Genomic DNA, 21,893 nt, shown 5'->3' with positions numbered 1-21,893 from the left:
TCTATGACCATTATACTCTGGGGTCTGAAAGAACATAATACTGTGTTCAGGGGCCATTATGGAATATAATACTGTGTTCAGGGGCCACTATGGAATATAATACTGTGTTCAGGGGCTACTATGGGGGATAATACTGTGTTCAGGGGCTACTATGGGGGATAATACTGTGTGCAGGGGGCACTATGGGGGATAATACTGTGTGCAGGGGCAACTGTGGGACATAATACTGTGTGCAGGGGCCGCAATAAAGCGGCTGCTGTGGGACATTATACTGTCTAGAGGCCATTTTGGGACATTATAGTGCGTATAAATGGAGCATTATACTGTATGGGGGCCAGGAAAAGGTGTTTTATTCCATGGGGAGGGGGCAAGAGAAAACTTTGGGAGGGGGGGAGGAGAAAAATAGATCAGTCTTTATTTAAGTAACAATAATTAATCAGAAAACAACGCAGCCCGTATATATAGATTACATAATAAATACAGAGATGGCTCTAGGTCCATTTATATTCTATTCATGAAGAAATGAAGCCAACATAACAGATATAAAAATATAATATTAAAATAGCCTCAATGTTAAATTGAAAGAACAAAAGCATCCCAGAGAGTTTTGTCAGAGACAGACTTATGTAGAGTTTGGGGATTTTGTAGCTTCACTCAACTGCAATATGTGGTTTACAGCATCTATTGATACCATACATACATAGGTACATATACACATATTGATATTCCCTTCGACAAAATCTGTCCTCTAACTCTTCCACCTGATATTAAAAGTCCTCATTCCTAGAACAGTTCCTGCGTATTTGAAAGAACTATCTTTTGGGGATTCCCCTCCTCAGAAGGAAGGGATGAAACTCCTCCAGTGCAAGAGACTATTTGTTGCTGCTTGTTTACAATGTATCGAAGAAGTGACCGTCTCTTCCTCATCAATCTTGATCTTCAAGTCCAAAAATGATAGCTCACTGGTATCAATGGAGGCTGTAAACCACATATTCATGAAATTGCGGTTGAGTGTAGCTACAAAATCCCAAAACCGATCCTCTATACTGTTCCAGAAGATCCATAGGACCACCTATGATGTCAAATTCTCCATCTCTTCACAAAGTGCAAGATGTTCCTCCCACCAACCCAAAAATAGGTTGGCGAAAGTGGGCGCAGCGGGACCCCCATCACCATACCGATCCGCTATAAAAGTATTGCCGATTAAACAAGAAAAAAACTTTATGAACTTCCAGCAAGCTATGCCCCATACCACAGTGGATTATTATATTCCATCTGGGATCTTGTGGAATCTCCTTTGTCTTCTTCTCAGTTATCAAAGAAAACTCCTGATGAAGAATAAACAGGTTTTCAGTTCTCTGCTCTTATATCTCCTGCCGACTGCTGGAAACTGCTGCTGAAAGGTCTGAGAGCGGAAACCAGAATTTGTCTATCTGTCTCTTATTTCCATAGCCAGTCTCTGGGGGTCTCCTGTCACCTCCCCCTGTCACTCTCTATATACATCTCATTCTACACATTGTCTCATCTTATACTTTGTATCTGACACTCCACAAACATCAAGATGGTTTCTGACAGTTATCTGCTGGCTGTGATCTTCATTTCTATTCAGGGTGAGAGATTTGGATCAGGATTGTGTGTAGAGAAATCTATACAGTGGGATCCATCATCAGATCAGGATTTCTAGGAACAGATCCCGACATGTATCAATAATGAATATGTCTCTTCTAATCCTCAGGATCCTGTGGAGAGATTGTGCTGACTCAGACTCCAGGTTCTATCTCTGTGTCCTCCGGAGATTCAGTCACCATCTCAGTTACAGCCAGTGAAGATATTGGCTACAACTTACACTGGTACCAACAGAAATCAGGAAAATCTCCAAAACTTCTTATCAAGTTAGCAGATGAGAGATGGACAGGAGTCCCAGAGAGGTTCACTGGATCTGGGGAAGGAACAGATTTCACTCTTACAATCTCACCAGTGACAGAAGAAGATGCAGCAGATTATTACTGTATGCAGAGTTATAGCACACCTTACACACAGTGATACAGAGCCGTACAAAAACCTCCTTCCTCTTTCCCCATTACATGTCTATGTTAGAATGTAATAGATAGAAGATAGAAGTAACAGAGTGTTCTGTGGTTATTTACAATGATGATCTTATTCCTCGGGGAATATTCTATGTAAACTCTTCATATACATCTGTCACAGACAAATCCAGGAAGCAGAAGTAATGGCAGTGCGATCCCAGATGTGCTTTATCATAAAACCTCCTTGTATGACTCTTACTGACACATGGTATACTGTAAGACAATCCCGCCAGCTGCTGCCCCTCTATAGTGTATATACTTATCCCTAGAGGACAAACATCTCATCATTTCATCATGAAGAAAGTCCTAGAGGTCAGTGGCAGAGTAGTGAGCATGAGCAAGTCTCACCTTTACACATAGAGGACATTTAGTAGACCATTTAGTTCTGACCATCATCAATATCTGTATAATCCACATACAAGCTTTATCTCTCTGGAAACATGACATCACTTCTCTTCCCTGTGATGTCATATGTGTAATCCTGCCATGTGCCCAGACACAATCCTCAGGTGCTTGTAATGCCTCATACGGCCACAAGACGGCAGCACCAGAGCACACAGCACTTGCTCAGCTCAGTATAGGTGCTGCAGTCATCCTCACCAGAGCCGCCATCAGAAAGAGGAAATATTACAAGGTGAAGCCGTAACCCTATGGAAACGTCTTCATTAGTCCTGAAGTTTCCAAAATGTTACCCCAAAGTAAGAAAATATAACACAGAAATAATGAATAAAGTAGATAGTAATACAATACACTACAATATATTATCTGTGAGAGCGGACACATGACATGGTCAGGAATACTCAGACGTCTCCAGCTTTAGTAGTCTCAGTTCTCCTGGCTCTGATGGGTGTATAAAGTGAATAGGAGTTGTAGTACCTGATATGTACTCTATACAGTAGATGGCGCCATCTGTTTGTACAATCTGATCAGTGTGTGGTGTAGATGCCGGACACCAATGATGTTACACAAACATGAGTCAGATGCCTAAAACTCCCTCAGGCTGGAGCTGGCGTAGATTTCAGCTATAACTGGCACCATTTTGTGGCATAAATTGCAGAAGTCTGATAAATCCCCCCCATCCATATAAATCCTGACACTACAGAATATTTGTAATGAAAGGTTTAGTCTCCTCCCGACTAGCAGGTTCTCAGTTGCAGCCGCCTGATGGTTATCTGGTTATTACAGGTTCAGAGATAGCCTATTAATAAAGATGGCGCCGCACTGAGTGGCTGCCTCGATACAAAGCTCCAAGCTGAGAGCAAACTTTATCTTCCTTTTTCACTCTTTTTGTCTGTATCTTCAAGAATCCTCTAACCAAGCAAACTAGCACTATGAATTAGCAACTATAAATCAAATAGAAGACCATGTGGAGTATTTTTTTTTTTCGTTTTGTTTCTGTTGTTAAGCATGGACAAGACTCAAGACCTGAATCAGCTGGAATTTCCTGTGTGCACATGTGCCTGTTACCATCCCCCCCAGCTAGGACAGCATGGACACCATGCGGAATGGAGGAGAAACCTACATGGAAGTGTGGACTTCTTTCAAGGAGATGATTTCTGGAGTCTATTGCTGATGTGTGAAGATGCTACAGCTGACTGGTATTTCTTTCTTTTACTGTGGACACGTGGGACTCTATTACAACCTGGGAACCATTACCCACCTACCTCATGAGTTTATGGAAGCTTGGAAAGAGAGCAGCACCATGTATACATGGATGGCTTCAGATTTCTTTGGGCAGTAGAACACAGTGGTAAGAAGAAAGGAGGACGGCTTTTGATGAAGGACATTTGGGGCATTTTTTGTGGTTAATGGACAATAGTGCTGATGCACGACACCGAACTATCAGCTGTAAGCATGAGATCTCACCACCTACCAAAGGAACTGCCACATGTTATCATGATCGCTGCATATGTCCCCCGCCTCTGCAAAAAAACGTTTCTGCCTGTTATATATACATGCTGTGACCCCCTCCTCGTATCCTCCAACCACATTCGGCTGTATTATAAACATCGCTCCACACAGAGAACTAAATGATCCTGCAGTGTGTCTGTGATTCTTTCTTTTTTAGTTGCTATGATTTCTAGTATTTCTCTATCTGCCATGAGCTTGTATGTGTTTTCTCTCTTGTTAGGGGGCATTCACACTACCATCAGTGTCCGACAGGTAGTGTCCGCTCCTAGTGTCCGTTCAAAATCTCGCACAGACATTAGGAGTGGACACTAGCTGTGTCTGTGACACTTTTCATTCATTTAAATGGCAATTGGGTGCCTTCTTCTGCACTCCGTGCCCTTCCTTCACTGTCCGCTTGTAAAGATGTGCGGCTTTTCAAGTGGACAGAAAAAACCTACATGTCGGGTTTTTCTTTCTGCTTGAAAAGTCGGACATCTTTACGTGCGGACGGTGAAGGAAGGGCACGGAGTGCAAAAGAAGGCACCCGATCACCATTTAAATGAATGACAAGTGTCACGGACACAGCTAGTGTCCGCTCCTAATGTCCGTGCCAGATTTTGAACGGACACTAGGAGTGGACACTACCTGTTGGACACTGACGGTAGTGTGAACGCACCCTTAGATACAGCAGATATTCTGATCCAATGGCTGTGATCCATAAAAACACTGTGTGCATCCATTTAACCCCTTACATGCCACAATTACTATTGATTCTGCCATGTAAGGGGCCTGACTGCTTCCCTATAAGCAGGGTTGCTGATGTATTGTCATGGTTATAGGGGGGTTACTGAGGGTCCTTATGTCATCATCAAAAGGAAAGTGAAAAGACTCAGCCAGAGGTGAGATAGATTTACTTAGTGAAGTCTAATACATAGCAATACAGACTGCAGTGTATTATACAGCCAATTGTCACCTATAGTGATCAAGTCCCAGTATAGGACGAAGTACAAATAAAAAAATATACCATAAAGTATTAAATGAAATAAAAACAACATGACAAGTTTTTTTTTTTTTTGTTTTTGTTTTTTTTTGGTAATGGTAAATAATAATCTATTTTTAATGATAAAAAAAATATCCATATTAGTCATAGATGTGAACAGGGCCAGCGTCAGCGCACAGCATAGTCGGGCAAGTGCCGGGGCCCACAGAGCCTCTGGGGGCCCCCCGGCACTTGCCTGTCACAATTTCAGCTCATCGGCGTCCGTCCGCCGATGAGCTGAATACATACGCGATGCAGGAGCTGTGAGATCAGCTCCTGCTTTAAAGCTCCGGCCCAGCTTGCGTGTGTAGGCACGATGACGTCATCACATCGCTCCTACACACGCAAGCCGGGCCGTAGCTAAGCAGGAGCTGATCTCACAGCTCCTGCATCGCGTATGTGACTGGAGTGAGAGAGAGGAGCGTCGGGGGAACGATGGAAGGTGAGTGATAGAAGGTGAGTGTAAGTGTTTGTTTTGTATTACATATTAAGGTGGAACATAATGAAGGGGGCCCATGAAACTGGGGGGCAAATGAAGGGGAGGGGGGGAATGGCATGACACTGGGGAAGATGAAGGGGGTGGGGAGAGAACGGCATGAAACTGGGGACAGAGATGGAGGGGGCCCAAAGAAACTGGGGGGCAAATGAAGGGGGGGGGGGACGGCATGACACTGGGGCAGATGGAGGGGGGGAGAACAGCATGACACTGGGGCAGATGAAGGGGGTGGGGAGAGAACGGCATGAAACTGGGGACAGAAATGGAGGGGGCCAAAAGAAACTGGAGGGCAAATGAAGGGGGGGGGGAACGGCATGACACTGGGGCAGATGGAGGGGGGGAGAACAGCATGACACTGGGGCAGATGAAGGGGGTGGGGAGAGAACGGCATGAAACTGGGGACAGAGATGGAGGGGGCCCAATGAAACTGGGGGGCAAATGAAGGGGAGGGGGGGGAACGGCATGACACTGGGGAAGATGAAGGGGGTGGGGAGAGAACGGCATGAAACTGGGGACAGAGATGGAGGGGGCCCAATGAAACTGAGAGGGCAAATGAAGGGGAGGGGTGGAACAGCATGACACTGGGGCAGAGACGGAGGACATGAAACTGTGGGCAGATGAAGGGAGAGAACGTGATGAAACTGGGGACAGAGATGGAGGGGGGGGACATGAAACTGGGTGCAGAGGAAGGGTGTATATGAAACTGGAGGAGAGATGGAGGGGGGCATATAATTTACAGGTGACTGTAGGAGGATTATACTGTGTGGGAGCACATGATAAATGAATGACAATGGTGGAGTCAAGATAAAAGTGGGTGGAGCCAAATTTGCAGCGGTGCGTAGAGCGCGCCGCACATTTTGCCCCTCTTTCTACTCTTTAAAAGATTGGGAGGTATGGCGTTGGTGACGCCACACTCCTGCATAACGTCACTCGCTTCATCTGCAACGCACAGTGTTTCGACTCCCCCACCTCCTTTACAAGGGGGGCCCACTGAGGCTCTGTCGCCCAAGGGCCCATAAAAACCTGGAGCCGGCCCTGGATGTGAAAGTAATAATTCATACTGTGAAGAAAAAGTTTAGCCTGTATGCTGAGCCCTGTAGGAAAAAAAAATAAAAATTGCTGATTGCTGTGTTATGGTCACATCCCTTAAAAGAAAGTTTTATAAAATTATCGAAAAGTAACATATAATCTAAAATGGGGCCAATAGACGGCTGATTCATCACAATCATGATTTTGTATATCGGAGTCTTGTTTATTGATATACTTTACCATTTAGTTATTGGGACAATTAGGACATGGGCTTCCTGGTATATAGTATATACTGCTGGGGCTTTGTGTCCCTCATTATTACATGGAGGATTCTATTGAGTTTCATAGTTTTGTGTCCATTGTGTTTCACTAAACTTCAGATAATTTCTGGTGAGCGTCTTATGAGACTTGGGATTGTTTTCTATTCTTGTTCTGTGACTAATATACAAGACTTATCGCACCCAGATGATTTCTCATCTAGTTATCATGTCTGGGGCCCGTTCATTGTAACTGGATTCAGCTAAAAATACTAAATCCACTTAAAACCAACAAATAGGTTGAATAAAATTCTGGGCCACAAATGTATGTGGTTGTGTCCAGCCAAGAGGAAAGGTGCGGAAGGACACATCTGTACTTGTAGAAACAGGGCGAAATGTTCTCAGTCTCCGGACAATTTATAGGTGACCTGATGGGAGAGAAGTTGTGCAGGTTTAGGAAAATCATTGCTGCCTTATTGACAAAGCAGAAACACCCCGGAGTCCCATTCACTACAACTGAGCTGCAGTACTAGAAACAAACCATAGAATAGGGGGGCGCCGCTCCAAAAAGCTACTGTAAACATTTTCATCTCCTCCTGTACAAGCCCTTTAATTCTAAGATTACTTATCTGCTGGAAACTTTCTTTCAACTGCTTAATATATTTATGTTTATATTTCACCACCAGATGGCGCTCAAGGACTGTGAAAACCCGGATCGCACCGTCCGTCCCGCCATCATCTCTGTAGTGATATTATAATCTAAGGGGGGATTTTATTCTTCTATTAGTGATACAGGAGGATTACAACAATTACATGGATAAAACAATAAAATAATGAAATTAACAAAGCGACATCACCAAAAAAGACACAAAGATTATAGGAATGAGCTGAATGTAAAATCTCATCGCTCTCATATCCACAGAAACTAAGGAAACTCCGAAAAGTGTCTGCTCGTAAACCAAGGAAAAGTCCGGAAGTGACTGACGAATCTTATTTATTCTAGTTTATTATTTTAGAATTCAGGAATAATTTGTTCATGTTAAAAATGTGTAAAAAAGTTCAAGTTTTAAATAGAAATATTGAATCCTACTAATATTGTGTGTTTGGATGTTTATATGTTTGTTCCTCAATCACGCAAAAACTGCTCAACCGATTTGGCTCAAATTTTCAACAAACATAGTTCCTAGGCAGGATTGAATGATAGGCTACTTTTCCTCACAATCACAGACATACGTTTTTGCCAGGACCCCCACAAAACCACAACTCATACCACCAGCTCTGCAATCCCACACACTTTTTAGCATAGCAAGCCACAAACTCCCTATTGCCCTCTTGGGCCTAGCTCCTAACCCCAGGAAGGGGAGGAGGCCGGGGTTACGGGGGTGGGTGCAAAGGGGTCGGGGGGAGGGGGGTTGGAAAGGGGACGCAATGACACCTAGACGGGCAAACGGATTTGGCTGAAATTGTGCACATACATACCCTGGGCCCCGGATTGAACGATAGGCTACATGGAATTCCCGTACACCACCGCAATTCACTCCCGTGACCGGTGCTTTTCACTTTTGAATTCGCTGCAGGACCTGGGACGCTGTAGGACCTGGGATAACGTCACCCCAGCCCCATCAGCAACTCACCTGGATGGGTGCCGCTTCTCTATGTGGGCGGAACTATCGGCTGGCCGGCGTCCACAAGAACATGGCGGCTCTCAGAGGTCCAGAGTGTCCTGAACCAGCGTCCGTACTCTGGGGAAGCGAGAAGTGCGTACACTGCCCCACCTGTGTGGGCTTACCACAGGACCACAGTGCTGTGCTGCGGCCGGACAGGGGGTCGCCTGCGCCGCGGTCTTGAACACCGGCTCGGCCTGCTGTCCCGTGGGGGCTGCGGCCTCTGGACTCTGCATGTCCATCGGGGATGTCGCTGATGTCTGCTCAGGGCTATCTACAGTGTCATTCGGCCGCGGGAGAAGGGTTGTGACAACAGGCGAGTTAGGGGACTTTGAGAAGGGAGAGGGGTGGGATGTTGGGAGTGAGGAGGTTGCTGGTCCAGTGGGGGATGCGGGAATGGGGGAATGGGTAACATGGGGGAAGGGGGCATGGGGCTAGCGGGGAAAAGGGGCACGGGGTAGGAGAAAGAAGCGAGCACATGAGGGAGTGGGTAGGAAATAAGGGGGTTGGCGGGCGCCAGGGGGGAGATGAGGAAAAGGGAGCCGCTGTGGACACAAGGCAAAGGAAGAAGCCTGCGCGGCGCTACAGGTGGGTCGCGCAGGGGGTCAGGGTTCCGCGGACGAAGTCGCGGGTACTGCTAGTTATTTATATAAATAACTTTACTATAAATTGTAATGTAATGTTATATAGTTTTCTGAGTATTTTCTGTTTATAAGTGATTTATAATAATATATTATATGACTGATGATAGATTAACCCTTTATATGTGTTGGGGGAACACCCCAGGGAAGAGATGTTGCCGGTTTTCCAATCTTGGGAAAGATGGGTGTGAGCTCGGAGAACAGACAGAGTCAGACACCCTGTCAGATTCTGTGTCCAAACTGTTCTAAAGTTTATTACATTTCACAGGTATTTAGGATCAGTGGGGGAGGGGGGGACTTCAGACACCCGGATGAGACTGGTTTTCAAGACAATGTACATTGTAAGATTGCTATAGGATTAATTCTAAATTCAGTAAGCTTAGATAAGGGAAACTGCAGACAGCGAACATATCTCATCTCAAGGTTAGTGAACTTGGTACAAAATATAATCTTACACTGAAATAGAAATACATAACAAAATAAACGAATATCTTAATTTATAGAAATATTCTGCTTTCAGCAAACAGATAAGGAAATGCCGAATTGCCTTTCTAAAGGTCTAGCAAACTGCTTGTAAGACAATATGTTAGAAAATGCAGGATATAGAGAGAAAATGGCTTATATAAAGATATAGAATTGTATTAACCCCTCACAATATGTAATAAAAGGATCCTGTTACCCATCAATGTGCGACACAGAGAGAAATAGCGAAATAACAAGAAGAAACCTACACTAGAAAGAGAATTGTCATAAAGAGACAATAAGTGTGATGGTGAGAAGTAGAAGGTGATTTCCATGTGATATTTGTGTATCTGCTCTCAGGGGCCTCTCCCCAGGGATTACAGCTGCTATATAGGAAACATTGTACAGGTGACATCTCTATAGTCTGTGCTGTCACTCCAGAGACATAAAGATGGCTTCTCAGGGGCTTCTGCTGTGTGTCTTACTGATCTCTATTCATGGTGAGAGTTACTGACACAGTGTAACGTCCAGCAGCACAGATGACATATTACAGCCATGATAGAAATACATTCAAGTCTCCTCTTATTTCTCCTCCTCAGGATCCTGTGGAGATATTGTACTGACTCAGACTCCAGGTTCTATCGCTGTGTCCTCCGGAGATACAGTCACCATCTCAGTTACAGCCAGTACTGGTATAGGCGGCAACTTAAACTGGTACCAACAGAAACCAGGACACCCGCCAAAGCTTATTATCTATGCTGCAACCAGCAGATATACAGGAGTCTCAGACCGGTTCTCTGGATCTAGATCTGGAACTTCATTCTCTTTTACAATCTCAAGATTCACAGAAGACGATGCAGCAGATTATTACTGTCAGCAGGGTTATGACTTCCCTCTCACACAGTGATACAGAGCCGTACAAAAACCTCCTTCCTCATTCCCCATGATATCACTATATAAAGCTTCATACACAGTAACAGAAGTAAATCTACCAGAGCGTTCAGTGGTTTAGCTTCTGTTCACACCTGTGTTGTGGTTTGGCGCTGTTAGAGTAATTTTATATTATTTGAAGATAAGGCCAAGGCTTTGAGCAATCTTGTATCCATTTTGTTCTTATTTTACAGAATGACTCTGCATTCCCCCATGTATGAGCTGTTGTACTCTATAAAGTTGGTGTACACAGCGTGTTGCTTTGTGTAACCTTGTCACCATATTCTCATCAGGAAAGTAGTGTCAGCCATTTATCATTTGTAATACAAGTTTAGCACAACAAGCATAAAAGGAGGATGTCTGCTAAAAGGCGTCACAGAAAGGGAGTATAGGTAGTGGTTCTGAACAATCCTGGAAAAGAGCCAATCTGGGACATACACTATATTTCTCAGCCTATTCTCTCAGACATGTTATGTGTAAAGCGAGTTTCATGCCAGTTATTTGTCATCATTTGATGGATGTGCTTTGTATTGTGACTACTATAAAATAAACTGATTCTGGGCAGAACTTGGCAGAGCTCTGTGCGGATACATAGAAGCAGTAACTCATGTGTATCTGTAATGTCTGACTATGCAATCTACCTGCTCGCTCCTGGGGTAAGATAACTGACAACTCTGACACCGTGCAATGTTATTCTTGGACTCCAGTGATGTATAATAGGCCTGTATAGTGACATTTAGCTGTTTATTGCAGGAACCTGCTCTACATGTAATGTTATTAATTTCAATCTAATATGATCAGAGATGAGCAAATCGAATTCATTTCAGGGTTCATTTGGGGTGTTTTCAGCCTGGGTAATAGGAACAATTCTACTGCACCTTGCTGCACTGACTGCCATTATACCGCTGCTCATTGCAGATATGTAATAGATCAAACCTGTGTAATTCAAATGATTGGGGTCTTATTAGTCCTTGTGCGGTGCAGTTATCCTACTAATATTATAAATGTGAAAGTTTGGATGTCTGTATGTTTGCTACTCAATCACGCAAAAAATGCTGAACAGATTTGAATTTCATTTAACACATAGGCTACTATTTATCCCGGTAAATGACATGGCTTCACGACTGTTATGAATTTATGTTCACATACTATATTACACTGCTCTTGCAGCAGCTTATCTAAGGTTCTGATAAAGCCAGGTCTGATATCTCTCTGTGTATACACAGAGCTAACACTCAGTCCATTGTGTACAAGCTTCTGCATATTATCTGATCTGCTCCAGGTAGAGTGCTGACACACTGGATGGGAAACACCTTTAATACAAACTGGCAGTTTGTCAATTTTAAAATATGACGGGAAAAAGAAAATCTAATTTGTTGGAAAATTGTAAAACAACGAGAGCTATGAAGGTAGCCAGAAGTCACAGAGTTCTCCTCAAGCATATGGCAAACCAGCAAGCTGCTGAGATGGCAGAACAATCACAGGCACGGTGCGAGGAACAAGTTCAGGGGCAGGCTAGCTTCAGAGCTGTTGAAACGCCGAAACATGTGGATCATTGATGCCAACAACTCGCTCATTATATGGCTTCCCAGTGATCTGCTGAGACGCTGGAACAATCACAGGCACAGCGCAAGGAACGAGTTCAGTATGATTTTATATATATTTTTGATATTTTGATATTTTTTGATATATTTGTGGTGGTATCCATCCTCAGCATCCGCCACCTTAGCTTTGAGCCACTGGACATCATCCTCCAGGAGGTTGTGGGCATCAAGCAGCTCATTGTAGGATGAAGAAAACTCTGCCATTTATTGTTCAATGCGATCAATACAAGATCCAAGTGCGTCAATATTGGATTGTAGAGCGGTAAGAGAGTTGACATGTTGTTTTGAAGGAGAACAAGAATGGACTTTAGAGTATCCTCAGTAATAGGTGCAGAAGTAGATGGGAAAGTCTCCATGTCATAACTCAGTGGCAGGATGAGCTCTCCGGCTTTGTATGATGTGATGTCCAGTCATTGGAGCTGTCCAGTGCTGAATCATTATACAGTACATTGTGGGTAGAGGACAATATCTCCTTGTTGGTAGGGATGTTATATTGTATAATAAGGACACAATGGTGAGAATGAAAAGTTACAGTCAAGAGCTAAAATTTCCCTTGAATACCTTTCATACCTGCAGCTTTTATTATCAGAGAGCACAGACCACGGCCGCAAAGAATCCTACAAAGTTGGATCAGCTCAGCACAACTGCAGATTGTAGCTCTGGATTCACAATGACCTCAGCCAGTCTGTACCCACAGAAAAATGATGGATAAGGTAATAGAGACATATCCACAACTGCTGCAATATTGTATGTTATAATAACGTTGGTTCTTTGGAAAAGACATCTTGCTGGATGGCCATAAAGAAGTTTACCAGCCAGGATCAAAGGTTACTCCAAACCTGGTTATTGCTGCTTGTCTACTGTCTGTCAGTCATAGCGCCCTCCGATGGTGATCATAGGGACACAACTGCTGCACCAGTAGTGTGTAATATACTGTACTTACACTGTGGATACAGCAAGATTGGAGTAACCACAAAGTACATATACATTGATGGCATTGTAGGAAGGAGTTGATTAATACAGCATGTCCCAAAAAAATGTATACACATTTTAGCAGCTGATAACGCAATTATTTATTCTTTCTTTACAGACTGAGCCCATTAAACCGAGTGATGGCATACTGTACAGACTTGACTTTGAAGAAAGGAAATTTATTCTAAAATGCTACTGGAAGTATAAAAACGCAGTAGAAGTGCAAAGACAATTTAGGAGGGAGTTTAACAAAGAACCACCTACACAAGTTACCATCACTCGAATTAGAGATAAGTTTGAAGCTGATGGAAATGTTCAGGACGTCCATAAGAAGCGTTCCGGAAGACCACGTACCTCAACAAGCTCCATAAAAGAAGAAAGATTACTGGAAACGTTTCAACGAAGTCCAAGAAAGTCTTTGCAGTAAGCTAGTCGTGAGGTAGGGATTTCCAAATCATCAGTCCATCGCATCATGAAACGTTGTCAGTGGAGAAGTTACATTCCAATATTAGTCCATGCTCTTAATGACGATGATCCAGACCGAAGAGTACAGTATTGCGAGTGGTACTTGGAACGATGTAACGAAGATGCACACTTTCCCACAAAGATTGTGTGGAGTGATGAGGCCACATTCAAATTAAATGGTTCGATTAACAGACACAATTGCACCTACTGGGGACCTGAGAATAACACATGGTAGTGTGGAGGTGCCCCATCTTTCTTCTTTTATGGGGCTTGTCGAGGTGCGTGGTCTTCCGGAACGCTTCTTATGGATGTCCTGAACATTTCCATCAGCTTCAAACTTATCTCTAATTCGAGTGATGGTAACTCGTGTAGGTGGTTCTTTGTTAAACTCCCTCCTAAATTGTCTTTGCACTTATACTGCGTTTTCATACTTCCAGTAGCATTTTAGAATAAATTTCCTTTCTTCAAAGTCAAGTCTGTACAGTATGCCATCACTCGGTTTAATGGGCTCAGTCTGTAAAGAAAGAATAAATAATTGAGTTATCAGCTGCTAAAATGTGTATACATTTTTTGGAACACCCTGTATATATTATTGCTTGGATAACACAACACGCCTTTACATTACACTTGTCCATTATTTTTCACAATTATTTCTTATGTGAAATACAAAGTTAGTAAAGTTTTACTTGACTCTTGCCGAGTTAAATTCACTGAAGCAAATGTCACCTATTTAAGGTTTTTGTGGTGTTATAGTTAGTGACAAGATACCGGATAATAGCCCAGATGTATTATTAGATCCAGTGTATTCCATCTGGGATCTTGTGGAATCTCCTTTGTCTTCTTCTCAGTTATCAAAGAAAACTCCTGATGAAGAATAAACAGGTTTTCAGTTCTCTGCTCTTATATCTCCTGCCGACTGCTGGAAACTGCTGCTGAAAGGTCTGAGAGCGGAAACCAGAATTTGTCTATCTGTCTCTTATTTCCATAGCCAGTCTCTGGGGGTCTCCTGTAACCTCCCCCTGTCACTCTCTATATACATCTCATTCTACACATTGTCTCATCTTATACTTTGTATCTGACACTCCACAAACATCAAGATGGTTTCTGGCAGTTATCTACTGGCTGTGATCTTCATTTCTATTCAGGGTGAGAGATTTGGATCAGGATTGTGTGTAGAGAAATCTATACAGTGGGATCCATCATCAGTTCAGGATTTCTAGGAATAGATCCCGACATGTATCAGTAATGAATATGTCTCTTCTAATCCTCAGGATCCTGTGGAGATATTGCATTGTCTCAGACTCCAGGTTCTATCGCTGTGTCCTCCGGAGATACAGTCACCATCTCAGTTATAGTCAGTACTGGTATAAGCAACGGCTTACACTGGTACCAACAGAAACCAGGACAACCGCCAAAGCCTCTTATCTATGCTGCAACCTACAGACATACAGGAGTCCCAGAGCGGTTCTCTGGTTTTAGTGATGGATCTTCTTATACTAATTTCATACTAACAATCTCACCAGTGACAGAAGACGATGCCGCAGACTATTACTGTCAGCAGTATGAGGATCTCCCTGTCACACAGTGATACAGAGCCGTACAAAAACCTCCTTCCTCATTCCCCATTATATCACTATGTAAAGCTTCATTCACAGTAAATGAAATAAATCTACCAGAGCGCTCAGTGGTTTCGGTTCTGTTCACACCTGTGTTGTGGTTTGCTTATGATGTTATTCATGGACTCCAGTGACATATAATAGGTCTGTAGTTACATTTAGGTGTTGGTTGTTATGACTGAGAAAACTGTTCTACATATAATGCGATTTATTTTTTATGTGATGTAAATCTGATTATATAAAATCAATCTCATTTGTTACATTGTGTAAGGATCCCGACAATCTCCTGTTTCTTAGACATGTGAGATATCAGAGATTTATGGAATTTATTGACTGCTTTATCTGCATTGATAGTAAGAGGACTTTGGTAATACATGTTATAGAAAAAATCTGAACTTTTTGTGTGTACAAGTGTTTTTGGTAAATTTTGTAGTTGCCTACTATTTGTGCAGATATTTCATGGTGATAACTAGAGATGAGCGAATAGTATTCCGTCCGATACTAAGGTATTCAAAATATTCGTATTCTATGGAATAGCATGCGGTTTTCACAGTAAATATTCAATTCCCCTCCCACTTTTCCTGGCACTTTTTTGCACCAATAACTGTGCAGGGGAAGTGGGAAAGGAAGTAGGAAAACGTAGACATCGGAAAAAATGATGAAAAACTCATTGGCTGGCTAAATCAGGTGACCTCCAATTTATAAGAATAGTGGGTGTGTGATTCGTTTCAGATGTGACTTGGATTTAGATAGGGTTAGCTAGGAATTAGCTTCAGTTAGGCAGGAAACAGATCTTATAAGAGCTAAACTGCTTGGAGATTGTATATACACCTTCAGTATATACAATCTTCTTGCAGATACTTTTCACAAAAGCCCGTTTTAGGGCCCCAATTCCCTACCACCTTTTATACTTGTATACAGTACATACAGTACTTGCTATACAGTATATACAGTACTTGCTATACAGTATATACTGTGTATACTTGCCATACAGTACGCTTGTATACATGTGCGCCCAATATACCTGTCCTATACGGATGTGAATCAAGGTGTATACTTGCCATACAGTATATACTGTACTTGCTATACGCTTTAAATATATACCGTGTATACTTGCCATACAGTACATTTATATACATCCTAGTTTGTGCGCCCAATATACCTGTCCTATACTGGTGTGAAACAAGGTGTATACTTGCCATACAGTATATACCGTACGTGCTATATGCTCTAAATATATACCGTGAATACTTGCCACACAGTATGCTTGTATACATACTGGTTTGTGCGCCCAAAATACCTGTCCTATACGGGTGTGAAGTAAGGTGTATACTTGCCATACAGTACGCTTGTATACATACTGGTTTGTGCGCCCAATATACCTGTCCTATCTGGGTGTGAAGCAAGGTGTATACTTGCCATACAGTACGCTTGTATACATACTGTTTTGTGCGCCAAATATACCTGTCCTATACCGGTGTGAAGCAAGGTATATACTTGCCATACAGTATGCTTGTATGCATCTTGAAATGCGTAAGCTAGCGCAAAGGGACGAGGACGAGGGCATGGAAATGCAGCTGGGGGCCAAGGCTGCGGTCAAGCTTCTGCGGATCCAATGCCTACTGGTGAGGGGCAGCCAGCATTGCGCTCAACCACAATCCCTGGCTTGATGGCAACATTAAGCAGGGTGCAGGGTACAACACTGATGAGGCAGGAGCACCAGGAACAGGTGTTACAATGGCTAGAGGATAATGCTTCCAGCAGCATTTCCACCAGTCAGTCAGCCACTACCTCCAGTCGTGTTCCTACCCAAGAGTCTGCCCCTCCTTACTCCCAACATTCCCAATCTTCTCAGCAGAGTCATCTCACCTTTTCCCCCTCTCAGGAGCTGTTTTCGGGTCCTTTTATCCTCTTGCACTCTGTTCAACCACTTCCCGAATCCCAAAAGCTACCAGACAAATTTCTCTGTCCTGATGCCCAAACACTGAAGCATCCGCCATCTCCTGGCAATTTTGTTGTTTTGGACCCGGAACCCGTCCTTGGTGATGATGATGAGACGCAGTTGCATCAGGGCAGGCTGTTGTCATGTCTGGTGTGCAGGAGGAGGAGCAGAGTGAGCAATTGGAAGAGGAGGTGGTGGACGACGAGGTGACCGACCAGACCTAGACAGGTTTGATGTCTAGCGGGGAAAGCAGTGTAGATGTGGAGGCAAGCACAGCACCAAAAATGGTGGCTAGAGGCAGAGGCATGTCCAGAGGCACAGGACAGTTACTTCAGAGAAGCCAGGCCAGAGCCAGCAAGGTCTGAGATGTTCCCTGTTCTAGCCACTCGCAAAAAACTCGCCAAATGAGGCCACGTTTCTCGATGGTGTGGAGATTTTTCAACGTATGCGTGGAGGACAAACTGAGTACAGTTTGCACACTGTGCCACTCAAAAATGAGTAGGGACTCTGAGAAGAGAAACCTGACTACCTTAGCTATGCGTCGTCATTTGGAAGGCAAGCACTGGGCCCAGTGGGAGAGAGAAAACACAGGACAATCATCAGCCGGTGTTGCCGCCACTGCCTCTTCCACTTATTCCAGTGCTGGCATTGCAGTCCAGACCACCAGTCAGGACACCTCCACATCTGCCTCTGACACTTTGGGGACTTCACCCTCATCCTCCCCTTTTCCTGCCTCTGCTCCTTCGCTTGCACAGAAGAATATGGGAGATGAGACATAACAGTAAAAGGAAATATACCGTATATGGTCGAGTATAAGTCGACCCGAATTATAAGCCGACCCCCCTAATTTTACCACAAAAAACGGGGAAAACTTATTGCTAGAGATGAGCGAACACTAAAATGTTCGAGGTTCGAAATCCGATTCGAACAGCCGCTCACTGTTCGAGTGTTCGAACGGGTTTCGAACCCCATTATAGTCTATGGGGAACATATCCTCGTTAAGGGGGAAACCCAAATCCGTCTCAGGAGGGTCACCAAGTCCACTATGACACCACAGGAAATGATGCCAACACCTCTGGAATGACACTGGGACAGCAGGGGAAGCATGCCTGGGGGCATCTAACACACCAAAGACCCTCTATTACCCCAACATCACAGCCTAACAACTACACATTTTACACACTCAATACCACCTCTCAGACAGTGGAAAAACACATGGAAACATGTGTATTTGGCCCTTGGAGTGAGGAGAGCTTGTCACCAGCAGTGAATTTGGCCCTTGTAGTGAGTTGAGGTTGGCACCAACATTGCTTTTGGAAATCAGGGTGCATTGAGCCTCTGACCAGCAGAGTTTGGGAAAATTCATGGTGGAAGGAGCCTCTAACCAGCACAGTTTTGGGAAATTCATGGTGGAGGGAGCCTCTAACCAGCACAGTTTTGTGAAATTCATGGTGGAGGGAGCCTCTAACCAGCACAGTTTGGGGAAATTCACGGTGGAGGGAGCCTCTAACCAGCACAGTTTGGGGAAATTCATGGTGGAGGGAGCCTCTAACCAGCACAGTTTGGGGAAATTCATGGTGGAGGGAGCCTCTAACCAGCCCAGTTTGGGGAAATTCATGGTGGAATGAGCCTCTAACCAGCCCAGTTTGGGGAAATTCATGGTGGAAGGAGCCTCTAACCAGCCCAGTTTGGGGAAATTCATGGTGGAAGGAGCCTCTAACCAGCCCAGTTTGGGGAAATTCATGGTGGAGGGAGCCTCTAACCAGCCAAGTTTTGGGAAATTCATGGTGGAGGGAGCCTCTAACCAGCCCAGTTTGGGGAAATTCATGGTGGAGGGAGCCTCTAACCACCACAGTTTTGTGAAATTCATGGTGGAGGGAGCCTCTAACCAGCACAGTTTGGGGAAATTCATGGTGGAAGGAGCCTCTAACCAGCCAAGTTTTGGGAAATTCATGGTGGAGGGAGCCTCTAACCAGCACAGTTTGCTAAAATTCATGGTGGAGGGAGCCTCTAACCAGCACAGTTAGGGGAAATTCACGGTGGAGGGAGCCTCTAACCAGCACAGTTTGGGGAAATTCATGGTGGAGGGAGCCTCTAACCAGCACAGTTTGGGGAAATTCATGGTGGAAGGAGCCTCTAACCAGCCCAGTTTGGGGAAATTCACGGTGGAGGGAGCCTCTAACCAGCACAGTTTGGGGAAATTCATGGTGGAGGGAGCCTCTAACCAGCACAGTTTGGGGAAATTCATGGTGGAAGGAGCCTCTAACCAGCCCAGTTTGGGGAAATTCATGGTGGAATGAGCCTCTAACCAGCCCAGTTTGGGGAAATTCATGGTGGAAGGAGCCTCTAACCAGCCCAGTTTGGGGAAATTCATGGTGGAGGGAGCCTCTAACCAGCCAAGTTTTGGGAAATTCATGGTGGAGGGAGCCTCTAACCAGCACAGTTTGGGGAAATTCATGGTGGAGGGAGCCTCTAACCACCACAGTTTTGTGAAATTCATGGTGGAGGGAGCCTCTAACCAGCACAGTTTTGGGAAATTCATGGTGGAGGGAGCCTCTAACCAGCACAGTTTGGGGAAATTCATGGTGGAGGGAGCCTCTAACCAGCACAGTTTTGTGAAATTCATGGTGGAGGGAGCCTCTAACGAGCCAAGTCTTGGGAAATTCATGGTGGAGGGAGCCTCTAAAAACCAGAGTTTGGGGAAATTCATGGTGGAAGGAGCCTCTAACCAGCCCAGTTTGGGGAAATTCATGGTGGAAGGAGCCTCTAACCAGCCCAGTTTGGGAAAATTCATGGTGGAGGGAGCCTCTAACCAGCCCAGTTTGGGGAAATTCATGGTGGAGGGAGCCTCTAACCAGCCCAGTTTGAGGAAATTCATGGTGGAAGGAGCCTCTAACCAGCCCAGTTTGGGGAAATTCATGGTGGAAGGAGCCTCTAACCAGCCCAGTTTGGGGAAATTCATGGTGGAGGGAGCCTCTAACCAGCCCAGTTTGGGGAAATTCATGGTGGAGGGAGCCTCTACCCAGCACAGTTTGGGGAAATTCATGGTGGAGGGAGCCTCTAACCAGCCAAGTTTTGGGAAATTCATGGTGGAGGGAGCCTCTAACCAGCACAGTTTTGGGAAATTCATGGTGGAGGGAGCCTCTAACCAGCACAGTTTGGGGAAATTCATGGTGGAGGGAGCCTCTAACCAGCACAGTTTGGGGAAATTCATGGTGGAGGGAGCTTCTAACCAGCCCAGTTTGGGGAAATTCATGGTGGAAGGAGCCTCTAACCAGCCCAGTTTGGGGAAATTCATGGTGGAAGGAGCCTCTAGCCAGCCCAGTTTGGAGAAGTTCATGGTGGATGGAGCCTCTAACCAGCCCAGTTTGGGGAAATTCATGGTGGAGGGAGCCTCTAACCAGCCAAGTTTTGGGAAATTCATGGTGGAGGGAGCCTCTAACCAGCACAGTTTGGGGAAATTCATGGTGGAGGGAGCCTCTAACAAGCCCAGTTTGGGGAAATTCATGGTGGAAGGAGCTTCTACCCAGCCAAGTTTTGTGAAATTCATGGTGGAGGGAGCCTCTAACCAGCATAGTTTGGGGAAATTCATGGTGGAGGGAGCCTCTAACAAGCACAGTTTGGGGAAATTCATGGTGGAAGGAGCCTCTAACCAGAAGAGTTGTGTGAAATCAGGGTGGAGGGAGCCTCTAACCAGCAGAGTTGTTGGAAATCAGGGTGGAGGGAGCCTCTAACCAGCAGAGTTGTGGGAAATCAGGGTGGAGAGAGCCTCTAACCAGCAGAGTTGTGGGAAATCAGGGTGGAGGGAGCCTCTAACCAGCAGAGTTGTGGGAAATCAGGGTGGAGGGAGCCTCTAACCAGCAGAGTTGTGGGAAATCAGGGTGGAGAGAGCCTCTAACCAGCAGAGTTTTGGGAAATTCATGGTGGAGGGAGCCTCTAACCAGCACAGTTTGGGGAAATTCATGGTGGAGGGAGCCTCTAACCAGCACAGTTTGGGGAAATTCATGGTGGAGGGAGCCTCTAACCAGCACAGTTTGGGGAAATTCATGGTGGAAGGAGCCTCTAACCAGCAGAGTTGTGGGAAATCAGGGTGGAGGGAGCCTAGTAGTAGCAGAATTGTGCAACACTTATGGTGGATGAGTATGAGGATGCGGAGGAATTGGAGAGGTTGAATATGCGCCTATACTTCTCACGCCTGGTGACACTAGGACCCTCAGTGGTGGCACTTTGACGAGGGGGTGCCATCAAGGTGTCCCAGACCTTAGACAGTGTGCCCCTTGTTTGTGTGGACCAGTGAGCACTTGGTTGCCTATTGGAGGAACTGCCCTCCCTGCCGCCAACGTCACATGCTGGAAACATCTCCATCATATTCTGCACCAATTGCTTGTGGCAAGCATTGATGCGATTGGCCCTCCCCTCTACCGGAATAAAAGAGGAGATGTTGTTTTTATACCGGGGGTCAAGGATAGCAAAGATCCAGTACTGGTTGTCCTCCATGATTTTGACAATACGCTTGTCAGTTGTAAAGCACCCCAACATGAACTCAGCCATGTCTGCCACAGTGTTAGTTGGCATGACTCCTCTGGCCCCACCGGAAAGTTCAATCTCCATTTCCTCCTCACCCTCCCTTTCTACCCATCCACGCTGCAACAATGGGATGATTCGAAGTTGCCCGGAAGCCTCCTGTATCACCATCACATCATCGGACAACTCTTCTTCCTCCTCCTCCTCCTCCTCCTCCATTAAACGCAGTGAAGCGGACAGATGTGTGGACCTACTCTCCAGCTGTGACGGATCGG

The 21,893-nt window shown here is 44.9% G+C and overlaps 1 gene segment (V, D, J or C); it reads left to right on the top strand.

The window, feature by feature from the left end:
- Positions 1–1,561: 1,561 nt before the first annotated feature.
- LOC142219214 (immunoglobulin kappa variable 6-21-like) lies at positions 1,562–2,043 on the top strand. The segment is given in 2 exon segments: positions 1,562–1,610; positions 1,736–2,043. Coding segments are annotated over 2 exon segments (357 nt in total).
- Positions 2,044–21,893: the final 19,850 nt, after the last annotated feature.

The sequence above is a fragment of the Leptodactylus fuscus genome, chromosome 1 (genome assembly GCF_031893055.1).
Source record: "Leptodactylus fuscus isolate aLepFus1 chromosome 1, aLepFus1.hap2, whole genome shotgun sequence".
Classification (NCBI taxonomy): domain Eukaryota; kingdom Metazoa; phylum Chordata; class Amphibia; order Anura; family Leptodactylidae; genus Leptodactylus; species Leptodactylus fuscus.
Note: the sequence above shows the minus strand (reverse complement) of the source record. Positions and strands in the feature narration are given on the sequence as shown.